At 54.2% G+C, this 19686-nt stretch overlaps 7 protein-coding genes across 7 annotated transcripts; 4 read left to right on the top strand and 3 right to left on the bottom strand.

The window, feature by feature from the left end:
- Positions 1 to 2267: 2267 nt before the first annotated feature.
- CH63R_06754 (Cyanovirin-n family protein) lies at positions 2268 to 4239 on the top strand (the record flags this gene model as incomplete). The annotated part of the gene is made up of 4 exons (XM_018301729.1): positions 2268 to 2287; positions 2393 to 2535; positions 3625 to 3756; positions 3839 to 4239. 4 exons carry the CDS (start codon positions 2268 to 2270, stop codon positions 4237 to 4239), a joined length of 696 nt encoding a protein of 231 aa, XP_018159579.1.
- A 1299-nt stretch (positions 4240 to 5538) lies between these two features.
- On the top strand, positions 5539 to 6150 carry CH63R_06753 (Thioesterase domain-containing protein; the record flags this gene model as incomplete). The annotated part of the gene is made up of 3 exons (XM_018301728.1): positions 5539 to 5545; positions 5610 to 5746; positions 5854 to 6150. 3 exons carry the CDS (start codon positions 5539 to 5541, stop codon positions 6148 to 6150), a joined length of 441 nt encoding a protein of 146 aa, XP_018159578.1.
- Positions 6151 to 6982: 832 nt separating this feature from the next.
- On the top strand, positions 6983 to 7561 carry CH63R_06752 (Cytoplasmic protein; the record flags this gene model as incomplete). The annotated part of the gene is made up of 3 exons (XM_018301727.1): positions 6983 to 6993; positions 7062 to 7329; positions 7394 to 7561. 3 exons carry the CDS (start codon positions 6983 to 6985, stop codon positions 7559 to 7561), a joined length of 447 nt encoding a protein of 148 aa, XP_018159577.1.
- A 1055-nt stretch (positions 7562 to 8616) lies between these two features.
- On the bottom strand, positions 8617 to 10001 carry CH63R_06751 (serine/threonine-protein kinase 6; the record flags this gene model as incomplete). The annotated part of the gene is made up of 2 exons (XM_018301726.1): positions 8617 to 8709; positions 9021 to 10001. The coding sequence occupies 2 exons, from the start codon at positions 9999 to 10001 to the stop codon at positions 8617 to 8619; spliced, it is 1074 nt and encodes a 357-aa protein (XP_018159576.1).
- Positions 10002 to 10860: 859 nt separating this feature from the next.
- CH63R_06750 (uncharacterized protein) lies at positions 10861 to 12151 on the bottom strand (the record flags this gene model as incomplete). Its single annotated transcript, XM_018301725.1, has 2 exons — positions 10861 to 11187; positions 11267 to 12151. 2 exons carry the CDS (start codon positions 12149 to 12151, stop codon positions 10861 to 10863), a joined length of 1212 nt encoding a protein of 403 aa, XP_018159575.1.
- Positions 12152 to 12543: 392 nt separating this feature from the next.
- On the top strand, positions 12544 to 13085 carry CH63R_06749 (uncharacterized protein; the record flags this gene model as incomplete). Its single annotated transcript, XM_018301724.1, has 2 exons — positions 12544 to 12607; positions 12667 to 13085. The coding sequence occupies 2 exons, from the start codon at positions 12544 to 12546 to the stop codon at positions 13083 to 13085; spliced, it is 483 nt and encodes a 160-aa protein (XP_018159574.1).
- Positions 13086 to 13576: 491 nt separating this feature from the next.
- Positions 13577 to 15118, bottom strand: CH63R_06748 (Phospho-2-dehydro-3-deoxyheptonate aldolase; the record flags this gene model as incomplete). Its single annotated transcript, XM_018301723.1, has 3 exons — positions 13577 to 13893; positions 13954 to 14733; positions 15067 to 15118. The coding sequence occupies 3 exons, from the start codon at positions 15116 to 15118 to the stop codon at positions 13577 to 13579; spliced, it is 1149 nt and encodes a 382-aa protein (XP_018159573.1).
- Positions 15119 to 19686: the final 4568 nt, after the last annotated feature.

The raw sequence follows: 19686 nt of genomic DNA, 5'->3' as shown, positions 1-19686 counted from the left end.
AGGCAACTGCGGCACTGGCTGCAAGTGCTCCTCTTGCGGACACTAAGCAACACGATACTTGCTTCATTGACGACCTTTCTATAACGATCCACGACCGTTCTGCGTTACTGCTTTCCGCTGCGGTTTCGTCTTCCTCCCGACAGACGTTGACGACAACGCGTTTTTCATGTTTTCGGGAACGGAACAGGGTACTTATGTGTATGGTTTAGGCGGAAATGGACCTTGGTTGTGTTGCATCGGCGGACGGTGTTCTCGTTTCCTAATCGGATCGGGCCTGTTGACCAGTTCAGTCGCTCACTTGAATGAATTCTTTTGAGTCGCCGGGCCTCTTTTGATGTCTATCGTCTGGTATTAGTGACTTGTGTGACTGCTCGCATGCTGTCTAGGTGAAGGTTCCACGAAATCAGGATGGTCCTTCAGCTATAACGGGACCTGAAGCTGCTGAACCACCACAACACAGGGCGCATTGATGACGACGCCTTCCTTCTCTTTATACTTGTACTGCTGTGCCCTCAAGGTGCTTGCGCACGTCAACCTTGATTGCCTCGAACCCCTCCTTTCCATCCTTGACATCTCGTTCCCCCCTTTGAGCCTCTTCGCCTCTGACCGCTCCTATGATGAGCGTGGGCCCCCCGCCCCGCCCCGCCTTGGCCCTGTGGCCCTCTTCGCGACCCCTCTGAAGCCCTTGTGCCGCCACAGATCGTCACCCTCAACTCAAAACACACCTCACTTTCCCCCCAGCAACCAGAGGCCGCCGCCACTGTCGTCTTACGTTCTCCGATAGACCGCCGCATCGAGACAGAAATCACGTCAGCCCATCATCTCCGACGACCTCGTGAGTCCCATCAACTAAGGACAGACACCATACTACATCCCGAGTCGGGCCCCACGAGAGGCAGCGCTACGAAAGAAAACGGAGCGCACCGGCCCATGCCCGCAAGCCACGGCCTCCGTCCCCCCCCCCCCCGCCGAACCTTGACTCCTTAGGGACTCTGATAGGTCGGGCCCCCCGAGCGGGAAACCGGGGGTGTCGAGTCGTTCAAGGGAAGAAAGGGGTCCAGGGGCTCATTCAGTCGGCCGGCAGCCGGGCCCTCAAGCTGAATGGGCGACTGACTGTTGACTTGACAAGACATTCCACGCCGCCCCGCCCCCTCCCAAAATGGAAGAAAACAGAAGACCCTTCGTTTTATTTGTTTTGTTTCTTTTTTCCGTTCTTGTCATCTTCCCCTACTGGCCGGCGAAGACGACCCGGGCAGGGCCCTTCAATGACAACCCCAAGCTGAAATGACCTTGCCTATCCCCCTCAGTTGCTTGGCTCTGTCAGCGGTTCGTGCTCTGGACTCCCAAGGGGTCATTCTTCCCCTCTTCTGCAGCTCGGGGAATCTGAGAGGTGAGGTGGGGGTGGACTGACTTGGCCCTGAAGACATGCAGGCATGGGATTATGTCTATTGCTGCAGCGCGTGAGTCGTGGCCATGGCATGGCATACTACGCGCTGGTCATGATCCAAGAGTCCAATGGCAAGTATTGGATGCCCCCTTCACGCCTTGCGTCTCTGAAGATGCGGCCGCGAGAGGCAACCAACTGCGTCATGCCTTGTCAAGTTCATCATCACCGTCTCCCACTTCCTCTCTCTGTCTCTATCTCTCTTTCTGTCTCTCCTCTGCCACACAACCGACCCAGGCGCGCGGCTGCCTCCCGCCGGCCAAGACATCTACATCCCGCTCCTGGCCTCATGGGCGTCGTCCCGCAGGAGGGAGGCCGCGTCATCGCGACACACACACACACACACCCTTCGCATCTTACCCGACACTCTTTTCTTTTCATTCTTCCGTATTCCACAACGTGTCCCTCTTTCGAGCCCTGCATACCTACATACGCACCCACCCATGCCCGCCAAGCGGCCCCCATTGCGAGCCCTCGGCACCCGCTTGCCGGCGGGGTCCAGTCTCCAGAAGCGTATCCAGTCCCACACCGCATGATCAACTCGCAGGCATCAAACAGTTACTCACTGAACACTACATTCCTTTAGCGTCCGGCAAGCCCGTGAATCGTTTATTTGTGCCCTGCGAGAGAGCTACCCCTCCATCCCACTATAAGCTCCCCTCCCCGTTCCGCCCCTTTCCAGCCAACGAGCTCCCGAAGCTCCTACCCCTGCAAAGCGGAGGAGGCTCTTGGCTCCACGACGACGACATCCGTTGGTGGAAGAGGGTTGTCACTGTATGTATGTGCGTATGTACGTGGTGTTTGGCAGAAGCAAACCGAAACAATGGAACTCGGGGAAGCAGTGTAACTTACAGATGGCCTGGCAACCCAGACGATTTGACACGAAAACGGAGAGAAGGATAGTAGACATACATGGGGCATATCTCCTCAGAGGACGAACCACACCAGCCCCTCCCCTTTCTCCCTTCCCAAGGTCCCCGAGAGGTCCCCATGGCGTGAAAGCAAGCGTGACGCGATCGCCAAGGCCTCAAACACCACGTCCGTCCAAGACCGCTCTTTCCCCCTCCACGTGTCTACAACGCCAATTGCGCGTGAGTTCTCCAGTGAATACGATGGAGGAGGCCTCTCGCCCCTCCGGTTGAAGGAGCCCCTACCTGCTGCTCCATCAGAGCTCCTTCTCTGTTTGGACCGAGGCCGCTGGGGAGGCCGCCGGGGGGGTCTTGACGATCCTCCTCCTCGGGATGTCTATAAAAGTCACCACATCTCTCCCACACACACCTCCAGCAGCTAAGTCAAACCACCCACTTTTCGGCCACCCCCCCATTTCGGCCAGGTTTTACACCTAAAATCTACTAAAACTAACAACCCTAGCTCCTTAACCCTAACCCTAAATAATCTATAAATATTATATATTATATATAACTATAAAATAACTATAGATAATAGGTATAAAAGCTTCTACTATACTATATATAAAGTATTAAGTCTTTAAAGTTAGAAATCTTAAAATGTTAAGATTATAGTATATTTTACTAGTGGTCCTTAACAGTAGCTTAAGCTAAAATATTTTAGTAGGCTTTATATTAAAAAAGCTATTTTTAGTATATATATATACTTTTTTAATTAGATTTTTATATTATATACTTATAGTTAAGTATTTAATAGTAGTTATATAAGTATTATAAAAGTAAAATTTAACTAGTATATATTTTACTAGTATTATACTATTTTTAAATTTATATAGTAAATAAGCTATTTATATAGGTAAATCTACTTTCTTTTAATATAAATATATACTATAATTAAAGTTATTTAAGTAGTTTTACTATAAGTACTATAATTACTATATAATACTAAAATTTAAAATCTTAAAAATAGTATTAGAAAGTAGAGTTTTTACTTTATACTATAAACTAAGTATATTACTAAGCTATATAAAGTTAGAAAATACTATATATATAAAATAGAGATAAAAAACTATTTTATAAGACTTTTTATATTTATTTATCTATATTAGTTATTAATAAAAGGGTGTAGTGAAAAGTAGTACTTTTGGTGTAAAACCCCGGCCGAAATGGGGGGGTGGCCGAAAAGTGGGTGCTTTGACTTATACACCAAACATACACACATACACACACACACCAATCCAGTCAGCATGTCTTTCCACGCCTCTGCCGAAGATATCCGCGTCGACGACGGCCACATCCTCCGCGCCCGCCTCTTCAACGGCGAGGGCGAGGCCGTTGACGCCGAGCTCAACCTGAACGACGTTCTCGGCAACAGCAACGGCTCCTTTGAGTGGGGTGGCGGCGGTACGTTTTCTCCCTCTCATCCATTCCCCGTCCCGTATGCCCTTCCGTGACCGTGGCTGACCGACGATCGCTCGTCCAACAGGCTTCGCCGACTCGGCCGAGGACATCCACTTCGAGCTCGAGGGTGATGACAACGTCCCCATCCTCCGCGCCCGCCTCTTCAACGTTGAGGGCGAGGCCATCGACGCCGACGTCAACCTGTCGGAGCGCATCGGCAACAACGACGGCAACTTCACCTTCAACTGTTGGTCTCCCCCCTCCAAGCCGATCGACCGCGTGATAGATCTTGTTTGGCTGACATTTAACCACAGAAACGATGACCTTTTGACGATGAGATGCGAGACTGAGGCGGGGGAGGATAGCGGAGGGATATCCGTACTATGGACTGGAGCGTTTTTTGCTTACACGCGCGTGATGAGGGACGACGATACACACATACATGCCCGATGGGCCGGACTACGTAGCCTAGCCGACATCAATTGAGATGCTCGCCCGCTGAGGGCTGAATGATTTAATAATGCCGCTGCATTCGCGTGAGGGGACGTCCTCTGGAGAGTCACGAGTGGAACGCGTCGTGAGGGGGGCGGACTGGAAGCCATTTGACGCAACTTTCCCGTCTCCGAGGTCGAAACGAAAGCAAACCCCCTTGGTAGAAGATGACCTAAGCGAAGACCTCTGCCAGGCTCATGCCTACGACGTACGAGTATGAGATTGAAGATTCTCAACCTCACTGCTGCCTCTGTTGTCCTACCCGTGTTGCCGATGGGATAACTAAAAGGCCCAGGGTTTGCCTGTCTCGCTTTTGCGTTAGTCACCTACATCTACCTCTACCCCTCCATCACAAAACGCCTTGCCACAATCATTGCTATGCTACCCCTCAACTTTAATCATCTATAACTTTGCCAATGCATTCAGGGTCGGCAAACAAAACTCACGATATGGAAGTCGGCAGGGTTGGTGCGTTTCTCAAGGTTGGAGGACGTGTACATCATCAGCCCACCCCCCATTGACTGCCGAATGGTGTCACCGCGCAGGGTAGCGCCAATCAGAGAAACGTAAGATTGGAAATAAAGCGAGTCTCGAGTCACTAGTCGCATGCAGAGAAACAGTCTTATCTAGAACTCTGTGTACGAACGCTATTAGGCAATCAATGGGATGTGCCTTGCATAAGAAGATGAGTCTCCCTCGTCCTACCACGCATGAAGAGTGTTTCCGAATCAAAAGTGACATGGGTAAACGCACAAGCTCGCCTTTTTTCAGTTACACAAAGTCATTCTATTCACTATCGCAATCATACCTATCGGACTAGAGATGACGACTGCTAGCTACAAAGAACCTCTCGCGAAGTACAGCTCCCTCGAGCAAACAACAGAAGATCTCGACTTCGACGCCGAGTTCCACCTTGATGGCTTCAGCCGCGAAAAACGACAAGATTGCGATTGCGATAAACGTACTCGCCAGCATCTGCGAATAGCATGGATCCAGGGAGTGTTGCTTGTTGTACTCGCCGGCTACACTTTGTTTCTTTGGTTCCAGCTGCGACACGAGAGAAACATACATTTAGGGGCCGACCCAAGTGGGTTTGTTCCTCGAGGTTAGATTCTCCTTACATGGAACCACTTACTAGTGTCTCTGTTAACAGGAAGTAAACGTAAACGGACAGAGGTCGGACAGCCTCTGCACTGGGCCAAGTACAACGAAGAAAGTGACCCACACCACTTCAACTCAAGCGTATTTGACACGCTCGAAAACATACATGCAGCAGCGAGAGTGATAAAGACCATGCATGGTAAAAACCCCCTGAAACCCATACCAAGTTAAAATAACCCGTCGAAAACTGATGTACCTATCAGCCTCGAACGTCCGAACGAATGGGAGACGCGCGACCTACATGGACCTCAACGACGAGGTGCAGCCACTACCTGTGTACGTAACTGAGAAGGGAACCGAGATGTACACCATTAGAGCCTTCCATCAAATGCACTGTATAGTAAGTACCATGTAACGCGTGTTGCTACCTATGTGCAGGTACTGGAGGAGGAACCCTCCTACAACTAAGTCAGGACCTCGTTTCTCGGCGCTAAGAAAGACTTGCAGTACGTCCTTCTCGAAGACATCGGCTACAAAACGCATAACAAAACTTCAAAGTGGGAGCAGGGCCACGTGATACACTGCCTAAACGTCTTGCGGGCGACGGTGGAATGCCTGGCAGACGCCGCCCCGATCTCCTACGTGCACGGAAGAAGAGTGGGACACGCGACGGACGGCCAGCAGATGCAGTGCCGGAACTTTTCCGCGCTCGTTGATTGGGTCAATGATCCTGTGCGCGTGTCGAGGTGGAACATTACCGAATTGGACGACAAGCCGGATCTCTTTGACGAAATCGTCGATTAGAGAGGGTGTTGGAGCACATTGGTACCATATCGGGTCCATTGTTCAGGTAAAGGAATAGAGAAATGATACACTGCTGGGTAGGTGGGACAGAGCGACTACTTCGTTAATTTGGGGTTCCCACTGCTGAAAGCCCGGTAGCCGTGGTGGGCTCGCCGATGCCCGCGGAGCCGGCCAGACGCCCAAAGTCCGCCTGGCTTCCACATTTGCTATTACAAACCCGGGATGGAAACCAACCGCCCCTATGCGCCGCCCGCAACGCTTGATTACTAAACAGCCCTCTCTGGAAAAACTCAAAGTGTCGGAGATCAATGATACGAGCGATTGCTATCGATCACGTCCGTCCAAATTGTCAGCTTTGGCACATTCCGGTTCCCGCCGTGGTTCCCATGCAACCGGCATCGACCGGTTTTCCGGCGCCTTCCTACTCGCTGAGACAAGGAGGACGACGATCTGACGGCTTTCGATTGTTGTTGGTGTTCCCCGGCCGCTGGGGCGGGATGTCTGTTCTCGACCCTCTGCGACCAATGACTCGTCAGTAGTCACCGTAGACAGGTACACCCGTACGCCGTGCGGAGTCCGTCGTCGGAGTTTCACCACCAACTCCTCCTCTGCGCCGTCGAGTGCGACTTCGAGGGTGGATAGCTAGTCAATACCGAAGAAGGGAGTGAAAGAAGCGAATGGCCCGGACGGACCATCATCGCCGGCATCACCAGTATAAGTTGGAATCTAGAGAGCTATATAAGGTGCCCGACCTGTTGTCGATTTCACAATCCAGATCAAACAGACATCGACAAGCACTCACAGTGACCAAAGAATATCTTGCACGAACACAATGCCTAAAACGTTTGTACTTCCGCTCTCCCCCCCTGCTTGTCCGGGGAAAAAAGACCGTAGTCTTACGAGTACCACAGGCTCGAACAACAGTTTGCGGAGCTCACGAAAGAGGGCCGAATTGAAGAGGCCGCTGTCATTGCCGTCTTCGATCAGCTTAAAGCCATCCCTCCCGAGTTTATGCTGGGCAAATGGGATGGATTCCCCATCGACACAAGCCATACCGCCACTGAACAGCCATTCAAATGGGCTGGCAAGGACTTCCGATCTCTTGACGATGTCGATCCTGTGATGGTGTGGGGGAAAGATGGCAGTCGGACTTGGAATGCTGATTTCGGCCATGCACAGGTACGTCGATGTTCCGCGCACGCCACCTGATCGTACAGTGAACACGGCTGACAGTACCCATCAGGTACGCGAAATCAAGTATCGCGGTCTTCTCACGGCCGGGATGATCTACGACGACTTCCCACGCATTGATTCCTTCCGCTTTGTGGACGAAAACACTGTGCTCGGCGCCATGGAGGACAAGAACGTTGAAAACAACCGGCCGGTGTGGTTTTACATGAGAAGGATGTGAAATCTCAATCCACAGTACTAGACTAGGGGCAAAGCGAGGTGGAAATCCATGTTTGAACGTGCACAAGCGAGGTGATTTGCCCATGTGCAAAGTGGGCAGGGTGATTCATATGGCCACTTTTAGGCAAAATGACCCTGCAAGGCTCGCAAGGGGTTTCAAACGTCACACTATACAATAGCATGGCTGTATGTTGCGTTAGCAGCGTCACATAACTGGAAACCGTCTGTACATCGGGAGTAAGATGTGCTGTGTGTGTGTGCGTGAGTGTGTGAGTGTAGTTATCAGTACACTATGTATTAAGGACTGCTTTCGCGAGACAAACTTACCAATCAGCTATGTTTTGCACGGGCGCTCTAGTTACTGTATCCCAGGATTATAACGCGTCAGACTCGTCCTATCAAGCAAGACACGCAAAGTGACAAGGCGGGTAGCTCGGGGTCTAACGCAGATACAATAAGCCAGGCTGTCGGATGGATCCAACCCTTTAGTGAGCGGTCTTTACAATTATTTTTTTAGGAAGTAACTAAATCATTATCCTAGTTGTAAAAACTTCAGCGACGCACATGGAACGGAAGAACCGCGTGTTACGAGCAGGTTAGGACATCAAACTACGCCACCGAGCAAAAGCTTCATGTTAGAATCAGCAGCCCGACATATTTCTTTTCTGTTGATAGGAGAGGAAAATAGGTATCCAAAGACGATCCTTGCGTACAGTATAGAGTGCCCAACCATTGGGCGCTGCTTCGTGCCTGGCCAGAGCATTGTCCGTTTAATAAGCACGTTTACCGTCGCATATCAGCACATACGACCATACCCACTGGAGAACTCGGGATCCCGTCCGCTCTCCCATAGATAAGCCAGTGAGGGCCGGATTAGTAGTTGGGTCGGTGACGACCAGCGAATACCTGGTGTTGTATGTTTTTGACTTTTTCTTTGGTGTCTGTTGCAGTCGACGGACGCCCCACTCACTCACTGGATTTGCAGCGAGAGTCTCTTGTCCGTATTCCCGCTTTTTTGAAAACTCTCGGGTTAAAAAAGTTCAGGAACAATATCCTTCACGCAATAATGGCAACTGTTCCCTGGTTTGAAAAGCCAGCCTGGTGAACAGCATCATCGGTGGATAGCACGCACTCTTTGATATCATTAAGCTATGACTCGTTGACAAGATATCATACTTCCAAGCGATGAAGACGCACTTTATCTCCTCTTCAGATGTAAATTCTCGATTTTGTCACTAATGGGATTAATCACAAAGGGAATATGAACATGTAAAATGGTGTGAGACATATATGCCGTTTGACACCGGAAAGAGAGGACCACCTAGAAGTTCCCACGATGTCGCATTGCAAAAAGACAAAGGTGATAATAAATTGTGTGTGATGCTGTAGAACTGCAACGTGTCCTCTCTGCCTCTGAAAGATGGGAAATTGTGCCCAGCTAGTTGCGGCCACCCAGTTACCTCTGAAACCATTTGGTGGAGTTCATCTAGACTCGGTCGTTTCTCTGGCGAAGAATTTGTACAAGCCTCCACAATGCGATCCAAAGGTGAAGGAACAGGAATCTTAACTTGGTCTGTGATCGGAGCATTCCCAAGTACCATGTGCCTAATGACGTTACCTAAATCATAGATATCTGACTTCTCATTCCATCCAGGATCCACATCGGGATCGCGTGATAGCTCGGGAGCCTGGCGAATTCCCCAGTGGCTTTCTATGTCGATGATTATAATCTTGGAATAGTCATCAGAAAACACTAGGTTGTCGATGCGCAGGTCGCGGTGCACAATGTCGAGTAGGTGAAGGGACTTGAGCCCGGATATCAGCTGTAGGATCCAGGCTAGGTAGGTAGATAGGGCGTGAACTTGTCCAAGAACGAGATACCGTGGTTTGAACTTCTCAAAGACAAGCTTTCCATCTGGCGACTTCCCGAGCAACTGGATAATGTGCTCAGACGCGGGGCTCCCTGGACAGGATTCTCCCTGACACTTGAGTAGGTTTCGAACTTCGCTGTCATATCTACTCTGCTTCATGAAATGTTTGCCGTCATCGACTTGAACGACAGGAAGCCGCTCAAGAATTTGACTGAGATCATCGGAGCCATCTGGCTCCTCTGGAGGAGGCGGCGGAGCCTGCTTGAGAGGACGAATCTGATCGCCGACAATTTCGTAATCATCATCTCGCTCGGGCAGCTCTCGGTTCAGACGCAAGATTTCTCCAGAGAGTGTACCGGCAACGTCGGCCAGCCGGACATATTGACGAGCGTCGGTACCATTCCTATACCAGAAAATGGAATAGAGTGTAGTACCCATGAACTCTTTGCGTGTGTTGATCAATTCTCGCCCAGTTGGTGAGAAAAGATTGGTTGAGTCTCTTTTCTTGGAATACTCCTCTCGTATGCTGTGCAACTGCACGGAAAAATCGATGCTCGGAGCGTCTGCCATGATAGATCGAAATTTCGGCGTTTGTGATGTGATAAAGTGAGCGAGGTGTAGGATTGGGTAGGTCGACTTCTATGATGGCCATGGACCACACACGTGACAACAGGAGGGTAGATCGATCCTGGGGGCAAATGCGCGGCCTTGCTTAGGAGATGTTCGAAACATTAATCAAATAGATCTAACTACCTAAAAGAAGGGTTTTTTATATCAAGGGATAGAGCTTAGGCAGGATAAGGCTACTACTAGTAGAACATTCGTGTTGCCCTGACACCGCGGAAGCAATATAAGTAGAAATGTAATTTAACGCGTGCTTCATTCTTCAACCCACCATTGCGGGATGATACAGCGCGGTATATCGGAGCTTGATGGCCTGCTGTCACAATCAGCGCGGGCGACGCCGAGATCTGTTCCAGAAGCCCAGCAAAGTCGAATTCCCCGACCGTGGTCGGCAACATGATGTAGACCTCATGCGTTCTCTGCCAGAGAGGCGGGGAGAAGGCAGGGGGTTAGATATGCCCTGATCCTACGTCCGATTTGAGCGGCCAACTCGTCGCCAGCACTCATGCTTATCAACTACCTCTCAAAGGACCAGTCCAATACATCTTCCGGTCTAAATTGTCACGGTGTGAATGAAACACCTCTCTACCAAAGCTAGTAGGAGAGTCAGCGACGCACAAGCCAGGCCTCTCAGATGTCAGAGCAAGAATCGATGATATTCCATATGTTACAAAGAGTACAATATCTGTACAAGCCTCTTCTATACCAGACACTTTCCTCTCCTTTTCTCCGTCGCCTCTCCGCGTCTGCCCCCGCCCTCTCTCTCCCCGTCTTGTGCTTTCGCCGCCGGACCACCCAGCTCCGCTCATGCCCGGCCCTGGATCCATTTCCTCTGTACCGGCTTGGGGAGGTGCTCGTGGCCCGTGACGGGCAGGCCGCGCTTCTCGAGCTCCGACGTGATGACCTTCCACCGGCCGACGGCCGTCTCTTTGTCGATGGGCGTGACGCGGCGGTCGTGGACGCGCACGTTGGGGAGCTCGAGCAGCGCGCCGCGCTCGCGCAGCGCGTCCGCCACCTTTGTCGGCTTGGGCGGCTTGACGATGGTGCTGATGAGATCCGCCACCGTCTTGATCTGCGCGAGCTTGGCGTCGTGGACGTGGTGTCCCGTCAGTTGGAAAACGCGCTTGTGGACCTGCGAGTATTCCGAAACGTTAGAGCGGTGCAATCCCGTGGCACGCGAGAAAGGGAGTGGGTGGGGGGTTTCGGCTTACGGCAAACTTGAGCTGCACATCTTCCAGGGAGGCGCTCTTCCAGCTCGGGTCCCACTGCTTGGCCCTCTCCCTGGCCTCCTCGGGCGTCAGGTAGTCCTCGAGCTCAGCGTCTCGAGGCTCGATGGTGGATACGCGGCCGATGGCGTTCACAACGTCGGCGTCGCCCTCGAGCGCGAGGCTTCCGTCCTCCTGCAGAGCCAAGCGGACCTTCATCGTGCGATTAAAGTTCTTGAGGCCGCCCTTGGCCCAGGCGCCCGTCAGGCGGTCCTTCCGCGTGCGCTCGACGGCGAGCACCTCGACAACGGCCTGCCGAACCAGCGCCTCGCAGACATCGGCGTCGAGAACCTTGCCGTCCCGCGCGAAGGCGACGTACCGGCTCTCCTTCCCCCATCGGCCCTCCTGATCCCACCAGCCGTCGAGGCCGCCGATCTCCTCGAGCCCCTCGACGGACTGGGCCGGGATATAGCCCTGCCCCTCGACCTCCTTCTCCGTCGGCGCCCAGGTACGTGGGTTCTTGATCTTGCTCGTCAGCCGTGTGACGACGTTCTTCCGCTGCCGCTCGCTCTTCTGCGCATTGGTGTAGCCCTGGGCATCGGCTTCGTACGCTGCGAGCTCGGCCTCGGCTTCGGCGAGCTCGCGCTCGAGCTGCTTCTGACGGAGAACCTGGGACGACTCGTTCGCGTAGGGATCCTCGGGCCCGGGAGCCTCGCCACCTTTCCAGAGAGCCTTGCGGAGGCGGCTATGCGTCGCGGGTGTTGTCGAGAGGGTCCTCCGTGCTGCGGCCTGGATGGGGAGGGTTGCTGGTGCGGCGGCGGCGCAGGTGCAGTGGGTCGGGGCCACGGCGAGCAGGCTCGGCTGCGGGAGACGCGGTATACGGCGCATCATGGGCGGTCTTTTGTTGGTTGTGTGGGCGCGCGGCGGAGGTAGGGAATGTACGGGTTTGTGAGGAACGGTGGTTTCCTCTCCAAAGACGGGAGACGGAGGCGTAGCACGAATGTTGCCAGAGGGAGCTGCCGTCTCCAATTGAACTTTTTTGGATGCTGGGGTCGGGCTGGCGAATCAGGGGCCGTTGAGCTTCAGCCATATGTGCACCGCCATAACAGGGGTGCTGAGGGATGGGCGGGGGGGTGTGCAGCCGGGCCGGGTGTGGCTGGTGCGTCCGTTACCTTTGGCGCCTCAGCAGTCATCGACGGCGACGACCTCATCCGTCTTAAGAGGGACGACTGGACTGTGTCGCGACGGGGAGACCAAGCAGTCCGTTGACCAAACCAGCCAAGATGAACCGCACATCACTATTTCTTCTGCTTCTCTGCGGGCTGGTAGCGCTCGTCAGTGCCAATTGTAAGCGACTCGTCACTTTCCAGTCTTCCCCCTCTACTAACATTCAATTCCTCAAGCAGCGCCAACGTTCTGCAAATGCACCTGCTTCAAGAACAGCACCATCGTCGCTCTCGGCCCCAAGCACCAGGACGGTAACACCGGAACCGCCCCGTCCCGCCGCGACTCCGCCTCGGATATCCACGCCCGCGCCGCGTCGGCGTCCTGCTCCCAATGCACAAAGGCCTTCTGCCTCAGCAGCGGCATCGACTTCTGCCGCGACGCCACTGAGGAGGTCGTCCAGACGATGTGCTTCCAGCGTGACAGCAACAAGGACCGCTTCATCGTCTGGGGTTTCATCCTCGGCACGACAGGCCTGCTGGGCTGGGCCGCCTTCAAGAGAGCCAACGAGCTGCGCGAGGGGAAGCGCGCGGCCGAGGCGGCCAGGGCGGGCGCCGCGAGGGGAGACTACAGCCCGTTGACGCCTGCGCGGCCGAATTGACATGGAACAAAACTGACTGGGGGAGTTAATGGATCTGGCGTTCCGGGATTTCGATATTGGGTCTGGGTATTACTAGCGAGAGGAGGAAGGGGGGAAGGCATGTACGAATGAATCATCACGTTCACGGGCGCGGCGCATATTTCCAAGAGACGACCATCAATGGAGAAATGTCTAGCTATGGTTTCTCGAAGGCATCTCTACATATTCCTCCTACTTCCCGGGCGTCTTCACTGACGAACAAGGGATAGCAGTCATCATAAAATCCGTGCACCGTGACCATACAACACAAGAAAAAAAAAGCAAGAAAAGAAAACCAGACTTTTGTTTCCTCCTGAGGGCCTTACGAAGGGAAGCAAAAAGATATCAAAAAATGCAAATGCCATGCACGTATGTGCTGGATGTTTTTCTTTCCCATCCAACCGTCGCCCCACCTAAGACTTTTCCCCTCTTCCTCCGCTCGCATCAAATGCTTCCTGTGCGTTCTTTCCGGCTTACTCCTCCTCGAGGTGGGTGACCTTGTGGGAGTCCTCGTTGCCGTTGGCGGAGCCGGCGTTGCGCTCGCGACGGGCGCGGACAGCGGCGGCGAGGTTCTCCAGCACGTCGACGGTGGAGTCCCAGTCAATGCAAGCGTCGGTGATGCTGACGCCCTTCTTGAGCGCGGCGGGACCCTCGGCGGGGACCTTCTGGTTGCCCTCGTTGATGTTGGACTCGATCATGACACCAATGATGGAGGTCTCGCCCTCGCGGAGCTGGTCGCCAACGACGGCGGCAACCTTGGGCTGGTTGCGGTGGTCCTTGTTAGAGTTGCCTAGGAAGGGAAGTGTTAGTCTAGACGATCCGTGGTGAGAGTGAATGGGGGGGAACCAACCGTGGGAGCAGTCAATCATGATGGCTTGCTTCTGGCCCTTCTTGGTGAGGGTGTCCTTGGCCTTCTGGACGTTCTCCTTGTCAAAGTTGGGGCCGTGGGAGCCGCCGCGGAGGATGACGAAGCCGTGCTCGTTGCCCTTGGTGCGGGTGATGGCGGCGAGACCCTGCTTGGTGACACCCATGAAGTGGTGCTTGGCGGCGGCGGCGCCGATGGCGTCGATGGCGACGCCGAGGTTGCCGTCAGTGCCGTTCTTGAAGCCAACGGGGAAGGACAGGCCGGAGGCGAGCTCGCGGTGGAGCTGGGACTCGGTGGTACGGGCGCCGATAGCGCCGACGGAGATGAAGTCGGCGAGGAACTGCGGGGAGATGGTGTCGAGCATCTCGCTGGCAATGGGCATGCCGGCGGCGGTGAGGTCGCGGAAGAGCTGGCGGGAGATGCGCAGGCCCTTGTTGATCTTGAAGGTGGAGTCGATGTCCGGGTCGTTGATGAGGCCCTTCCAGCCGACGGTGGTGCGCGGCTTCTCGAGGTAGGCGCGCATGATGACGCAGATGTCGGAGGAGAGGCGGGCAGCGGTAGCCTTGAGGCGCTCGCAGTACTCGAGGGCTGTGGAGGGATCGTGCAGCGAGCAGGGGCCGATGATGACGAGTAGGCGGTCGTCACGGCCCATGATAATGTCGACGGCCTCGTTGCGGCCCTTGACAACCGTCTGGAGGGCGGTGTCGGTCATAGGGATCTCGGAGCTGAGGAGCGCCGGGGGGATCAGGGGGTCCTGTCCCAGGACTGGAGGCGTGTTAGTTCATGGGCGATAGGCATGGTGGTAGTCGGAAGGTGAGTGGGCGGCGTGTAAAAGTGTATGTGTATGTGTGTCAGAGTTGACGATGAAGACAAGCTTGGATGTGCACTTGTTCATGTGCAGGACATTCTGGAAGAACAACTCGATGTCAAAGTCAATAGCTCGAGTGGGGCAAGATGAGAAGGGTCCCAAGGAGGAGGAGGGGTGAGTGACATGTCCGCGGTGGTGATGGTGTTGGTGGTGGGGTGGGTTCAGTGAGAAATCCATGTTGGCAGAAGAAGAAAATAAATAAAAATAAGATCAAAAATCTAGTGACTCACTTCTCACGTCGTCGGCCGCGAGAGGCTCATGCTCAAGGTCGAGACCGGGCATTTTGGCTGTGTGAATGGAAACGGAGGGTATCAAGAACTGCATGGGCAATCGTCAGCTACACGGTGTCGTTCGCCTTTAGGCATCTGGCTGCCCATCCCATCCCGTCATCGCGAGATGCCGCGCCGCCCGCCGCCCGCCATCCCAAAACCGGCCGACGGTACGGTGGAGGGGCATCAGATCGACTCGGGCACGGCGGGAGCGGCCGGACGCGAGACCAATCAGAAGGGGCGGGAAATAAGCTTACACCGATATTAAAGATTGGGAAACGGGTGTCCGAACGGCTGCTTCGTTGGCCTGGGGGTAGGTTGGGTCGGACTGGATAGGACTGGGTATCGTGTGGTGAATGTCTGCTTGAGCCGTCGTTGACCGAGGAGTGGGAGGATGAATGTTCGTCCACAGGGGAAGGGGGGAGTCGACCGGTAGTGGCCTTTTTTTGGGCTGGAGGGGGTTGAGAGGGTGGGAGGTGGAAGGTGGTGACTCAGAAAGTGGGTTATCACACTTTCGGAGGGGAGAGAGTCCTGGAAAATTCAAAATGTTTTGCTTGGCCGTTGTGTGCAGTCGTGGTTGAGATTTTTCTTCTCTTTTTTTTTCTCTCCCTACCTCTCCTACTTAATTTTTTTTCGGGGTCAGTCCCGCCGGTGTCACCAGATTGGGGAAGGTATTTCGTCTCTGTGGAAAGGAGGAGAGGTACTTCTACCCCTCCGAATGCTACCCATCGACTGACTATCCGTACACTATGCGGGCTAATGCAGCAAGAAGTTGGACAAGAGCGCCGGCTCGTCCCACGTGTGTTAGTCCCGGCTCGACATTGCCATTGGCACTGTTGAATCCTTCAATACGATCGATTCCTTACAGCGAGGGATATCCTCCGTTGCTTGTCTTGTATGGATGGGTGTTAAGTGAGCTACTTTCTCCATCTCGCAGAAGAGGTCGACGTCACTGATTGCGCTTCACGGCGAGCATTTTGGCGACTGTGACGCAGTTGAGGGGCATTCGGCAGAATGTGAGAGAGTCAGGGTCAGGTACCTTAGGGGGGGGGGGCGGGCGGCCGATGGCGGGGCAAGAATGCAGAGCTTCCAAGTGGTAGGAGGCACTTCGGCCGCTAAACTGCATGTGACCAGGGTCGCGGAAGTCTTTTTCCAGTCTTTTTTTGCAGCCTCCTTTACTTCTGATTCCCACTGTCCGCGATCCATTTTGAACAGTCCGTCAGACTCTGCTAGTAAGTCTAAGTAATGATATATCGGGGACGCGTCCCTAAATTAAGGGCACAACACCGTTGTCCTCTGGAAAAACGTGGGAGATTTGACAATTCTGTCTTTCAAAGTACACCATCGTAGGCAAATGAGACGCCGGCTGGACCCGTGAGAAATCAAGCCCAGACGATTGGTCAATCGGCCCCGCAGCACGCCATTGTTCACCGAACACTCACCCTCTCACCGAAGAACCGATCTCCCTCGCATAGCTCTCACCGAGGATATTTCGGGTGCCGGGTTTGTCTCCACTTTCCTCGGTAGAGGCGACCCCCCTGGGGGAATCTGCCCTCTACTCCGCGTGAGCCCAGGCCAACTCATGACGTGACAAAGAGCTCGTTCTCGTCAACAATCTGTAACTCGTCAAGAAGTCAAGAAAAGTGGCCCGGGGCTCTGAAGCAACGCAACCCAGCGGGCACTCGACCACCAGGCAGCGCGGTGAAACGCAGCTGGTCCCGACTCGCCTACAACAGGTCTGGAGATAGTCTCTGGGAGAGGATCCGAGGGAGAATCAGAGAGGAACAAGGAAAGATCTACGGGTCCAGTCGGTTTGGGGGATCCCCTCTTGGCTTTCTTGATCAAAATAGATCCCCCCCCTCTTTCCCGTCCCTCCCTTCCGAGAGAGATTTATTTAGACCGGGAGACGGCATGGATGGGCAGAAGATCAACGACATCGGTATAGAGGCAGATTGCTTGCCCCCCGGGTTCGAAGCACTCTTGGCAGACGGGTCCCGTGGTCGAGGTTTTGCAGTGCAGCTTTTGTCGCAGTCCATCCAAATTGGGTTCAGGTTTTCTTGGGGGCCGGTCCCTCCTACTCCTTTCCTGGCTGAGATGTCCGTACTGTACTTGGTCCTGGATGACTGACTGACTAGCTGCTACCCCGCGGGCGGAGTCTACCTCTTCCAGGTGAAGCCAAAGCTCAAGTGCGAGGAGGCTATTAACGACTCCTCGTATGATTTGAGGGGATCGCTGGCTGGCTGTGCAAGAGGTTCGCTCTCAAACCTTGCTCATTGGGGCGAGTAACGACTCGTGTGGAGACTACCAGGGCCGTCCGGCGGTGCACGTCCGTCCCGGGCGCGGAAGGCGGGGGAAGGGGGGGGGGGACTGACTACCTACATGTACTGACTACCAAGCTTCTGTCCCGCTGCAATGTGGCAGCCACAACGCCCCGCGCGTTGTTGCCCAGCCCAGATGGCACCGTGACGGCGGTTACCGGCAGTAGCGCCGGGTATCTCTGTCGATTGAGATACTCGCCCTGTGCAGGCTGGCCTCTCCCTCGGGTCGGCGGTGTTGACGACGGGGAGGGCAGCATCGACACCCAACAATCTACGACATCAACCGTCTAACAAACTGCAGGATACCAAGCGCGGGACGTCTCCCGCCATGAATTTCTTTTCTTCTCCTTGTTTTCCTCTTACTCCCTGCCTCTTGCGCTGTGTCGCCCGCACGCAGGCCGTCTTCTGGACCCCGCTGCTCCGTGCTCGTTCGAGGAGCCGAATCCTTGGCGTCGAGGTTCGCGACATGCACAGGCCGGGTCGAGCTGTGCGACAGCCCCGCCCCGGTGCCGAACAGAGTGGTCATGTCTTGTCACAAGGGGGCGCGACTGTGTAAGAAGAGAAAATGGGAGGAAGAAGGGGGGTGGGGAAACTGGATCGGCCACCAGTTGAGGGAGGGTAATGTAGGTGACGGCATCCGTTGCGACGGGGCGCTGCCCTCCTCGAGTAATGGTTGACCGAAGGTTGACCTAACAAACACGAGGCATTGACGAGCAGTAGAAAAGTGATCGACAGCATACCAATCATGAGTAGTTGAATGTCATGATATGAGAGTCGTCGTTCACGTCACCGCCCGCCGAAGCCGGGCCGACGCACTCCCAACCTTCGACAAGTATATGATATCTAATGGGCACAACGCGCGCGGGCGCGGCCAGCAATGCAACAGCACCGTGAATTCAGCAAAAAATTGCCTCCCGTCTCATTCCAAGCGTGTTATCGGTGGTCGTAGCGGAAGGGCGCCCGCTCACACTCTTTGCGAGCTCTGCCCATTCAGCCGCCTTGATCCCGCCACACCCCGGCATCTCATGAAGCAAGTCTGAAACCAGCCCTCACCCTCACCACCACCACCGCCACTACCACCAGCAGCTCCTTCGTCAGCAACGACGAATATAGGGCATGTGACATCCCTGGGGCAGGCTGGGGATAGGATTCGGGCGGGACGAACCAGAAAATGGGCGTCCGTTCACCTCTCACCGCGGCCTTTCCTTTCCTCCGTTGAAAGGGGGAGGAGAATCGTCGGGATGAGTTATGTTATAGAGTAGACGCGATAAATACTGTGAGATTGACGAGGGAAGTTATGGATGTGGATTGGCTGACTTGACAAAGATGAGGTTCCACCTTACTGTGGTTATGGTAACTATTCGGAACGAGATCACTCGGCTGCCCTCTTTGGTTTCCAACTCGGCTTTCCTAAATGTATCGCACCTGGCATCCTGACCTCTGCCTGATTCCCTTCTCTCCTCGACGGCCCTAATCCCCTCCCCATCCTCCTTCATTTCAAAGCCGTTCTCTGTTGCTGTACGATTCTTCGTGGGACGCTCCTTTTACACCACGTCCTTCGCCTTGGCAGCGGCGGAGGGGTTGACTGACACCGTTGCTCGGACTGGGGTCGGCCGCGTCGTTCGTTTCCCAGGCCTCTTGGTGAACCGGCCGGCACAAGGTTCCAAAGTTCTCTGGATCCGTGTTGCCGCGTACCCGTGAGCCGTTGAGACAGGCATCGGCCATCCGGGTCTCGAAGAAGTAGATGGAGGGGGAGATGCTCGCCCGAGTTGTCTACTAACTTCCGTGTCCATTCCAACCCCGAGGACGATGTACGCGAAACAACGCGAAGATACTCCCTTAGAATATTCGACGCCAGTCTCTCCCCCCCCGGGGTTGTATGTGTGTACTCATCCACAGAGCTTTGTGTGTGAGTCCCACGCCCCCTAAACCGTTGGTCCGGGAAGAACCTTGACGAGTCTGGGTCTCTCCTTTTTCTTTCTTTTGTTCTTGTTTTTCACTTCCTGACCTGAGCTTTGGCTTTTTCGCTCGGGGACTTACCTCCCCTCCCCATGTCGCCTAACCCCCTTTGTGGCGTCTACCAGCTTAAGGTTGCCGTCGTGCCTGCTGCATCCATTATTCATATTTGTTAATTCTTTTTCATGGTTCCCTGTCTTCGCCTTACCTGCGACCGCTCCCCTCCCGACACTCTGGTTTGGCTTCTTCGTCCTTTTCATCTTCTTATTCCTCCACCTCCTCTTCCTCTTTTCATTCCTTCTTATAT

This window comes from Colletotrichum higginsianum, chromosome 4 (assembly GCF_001672515.1).
Source record: "Colletotrichum higginsianum IMI 349063 chromosome 4, whole genome shotgun sequence".
Lineage (NCBI taxonomy): Eukaryota > Fungi > Ascomycota > Sordariomycetes > Glomerellales > Glomerellaceae > Colletotrichum > Colletotrichum higginsianum.
This window is presented reverse-complemented; position numbering and strand designations above follow the sequence as displayed.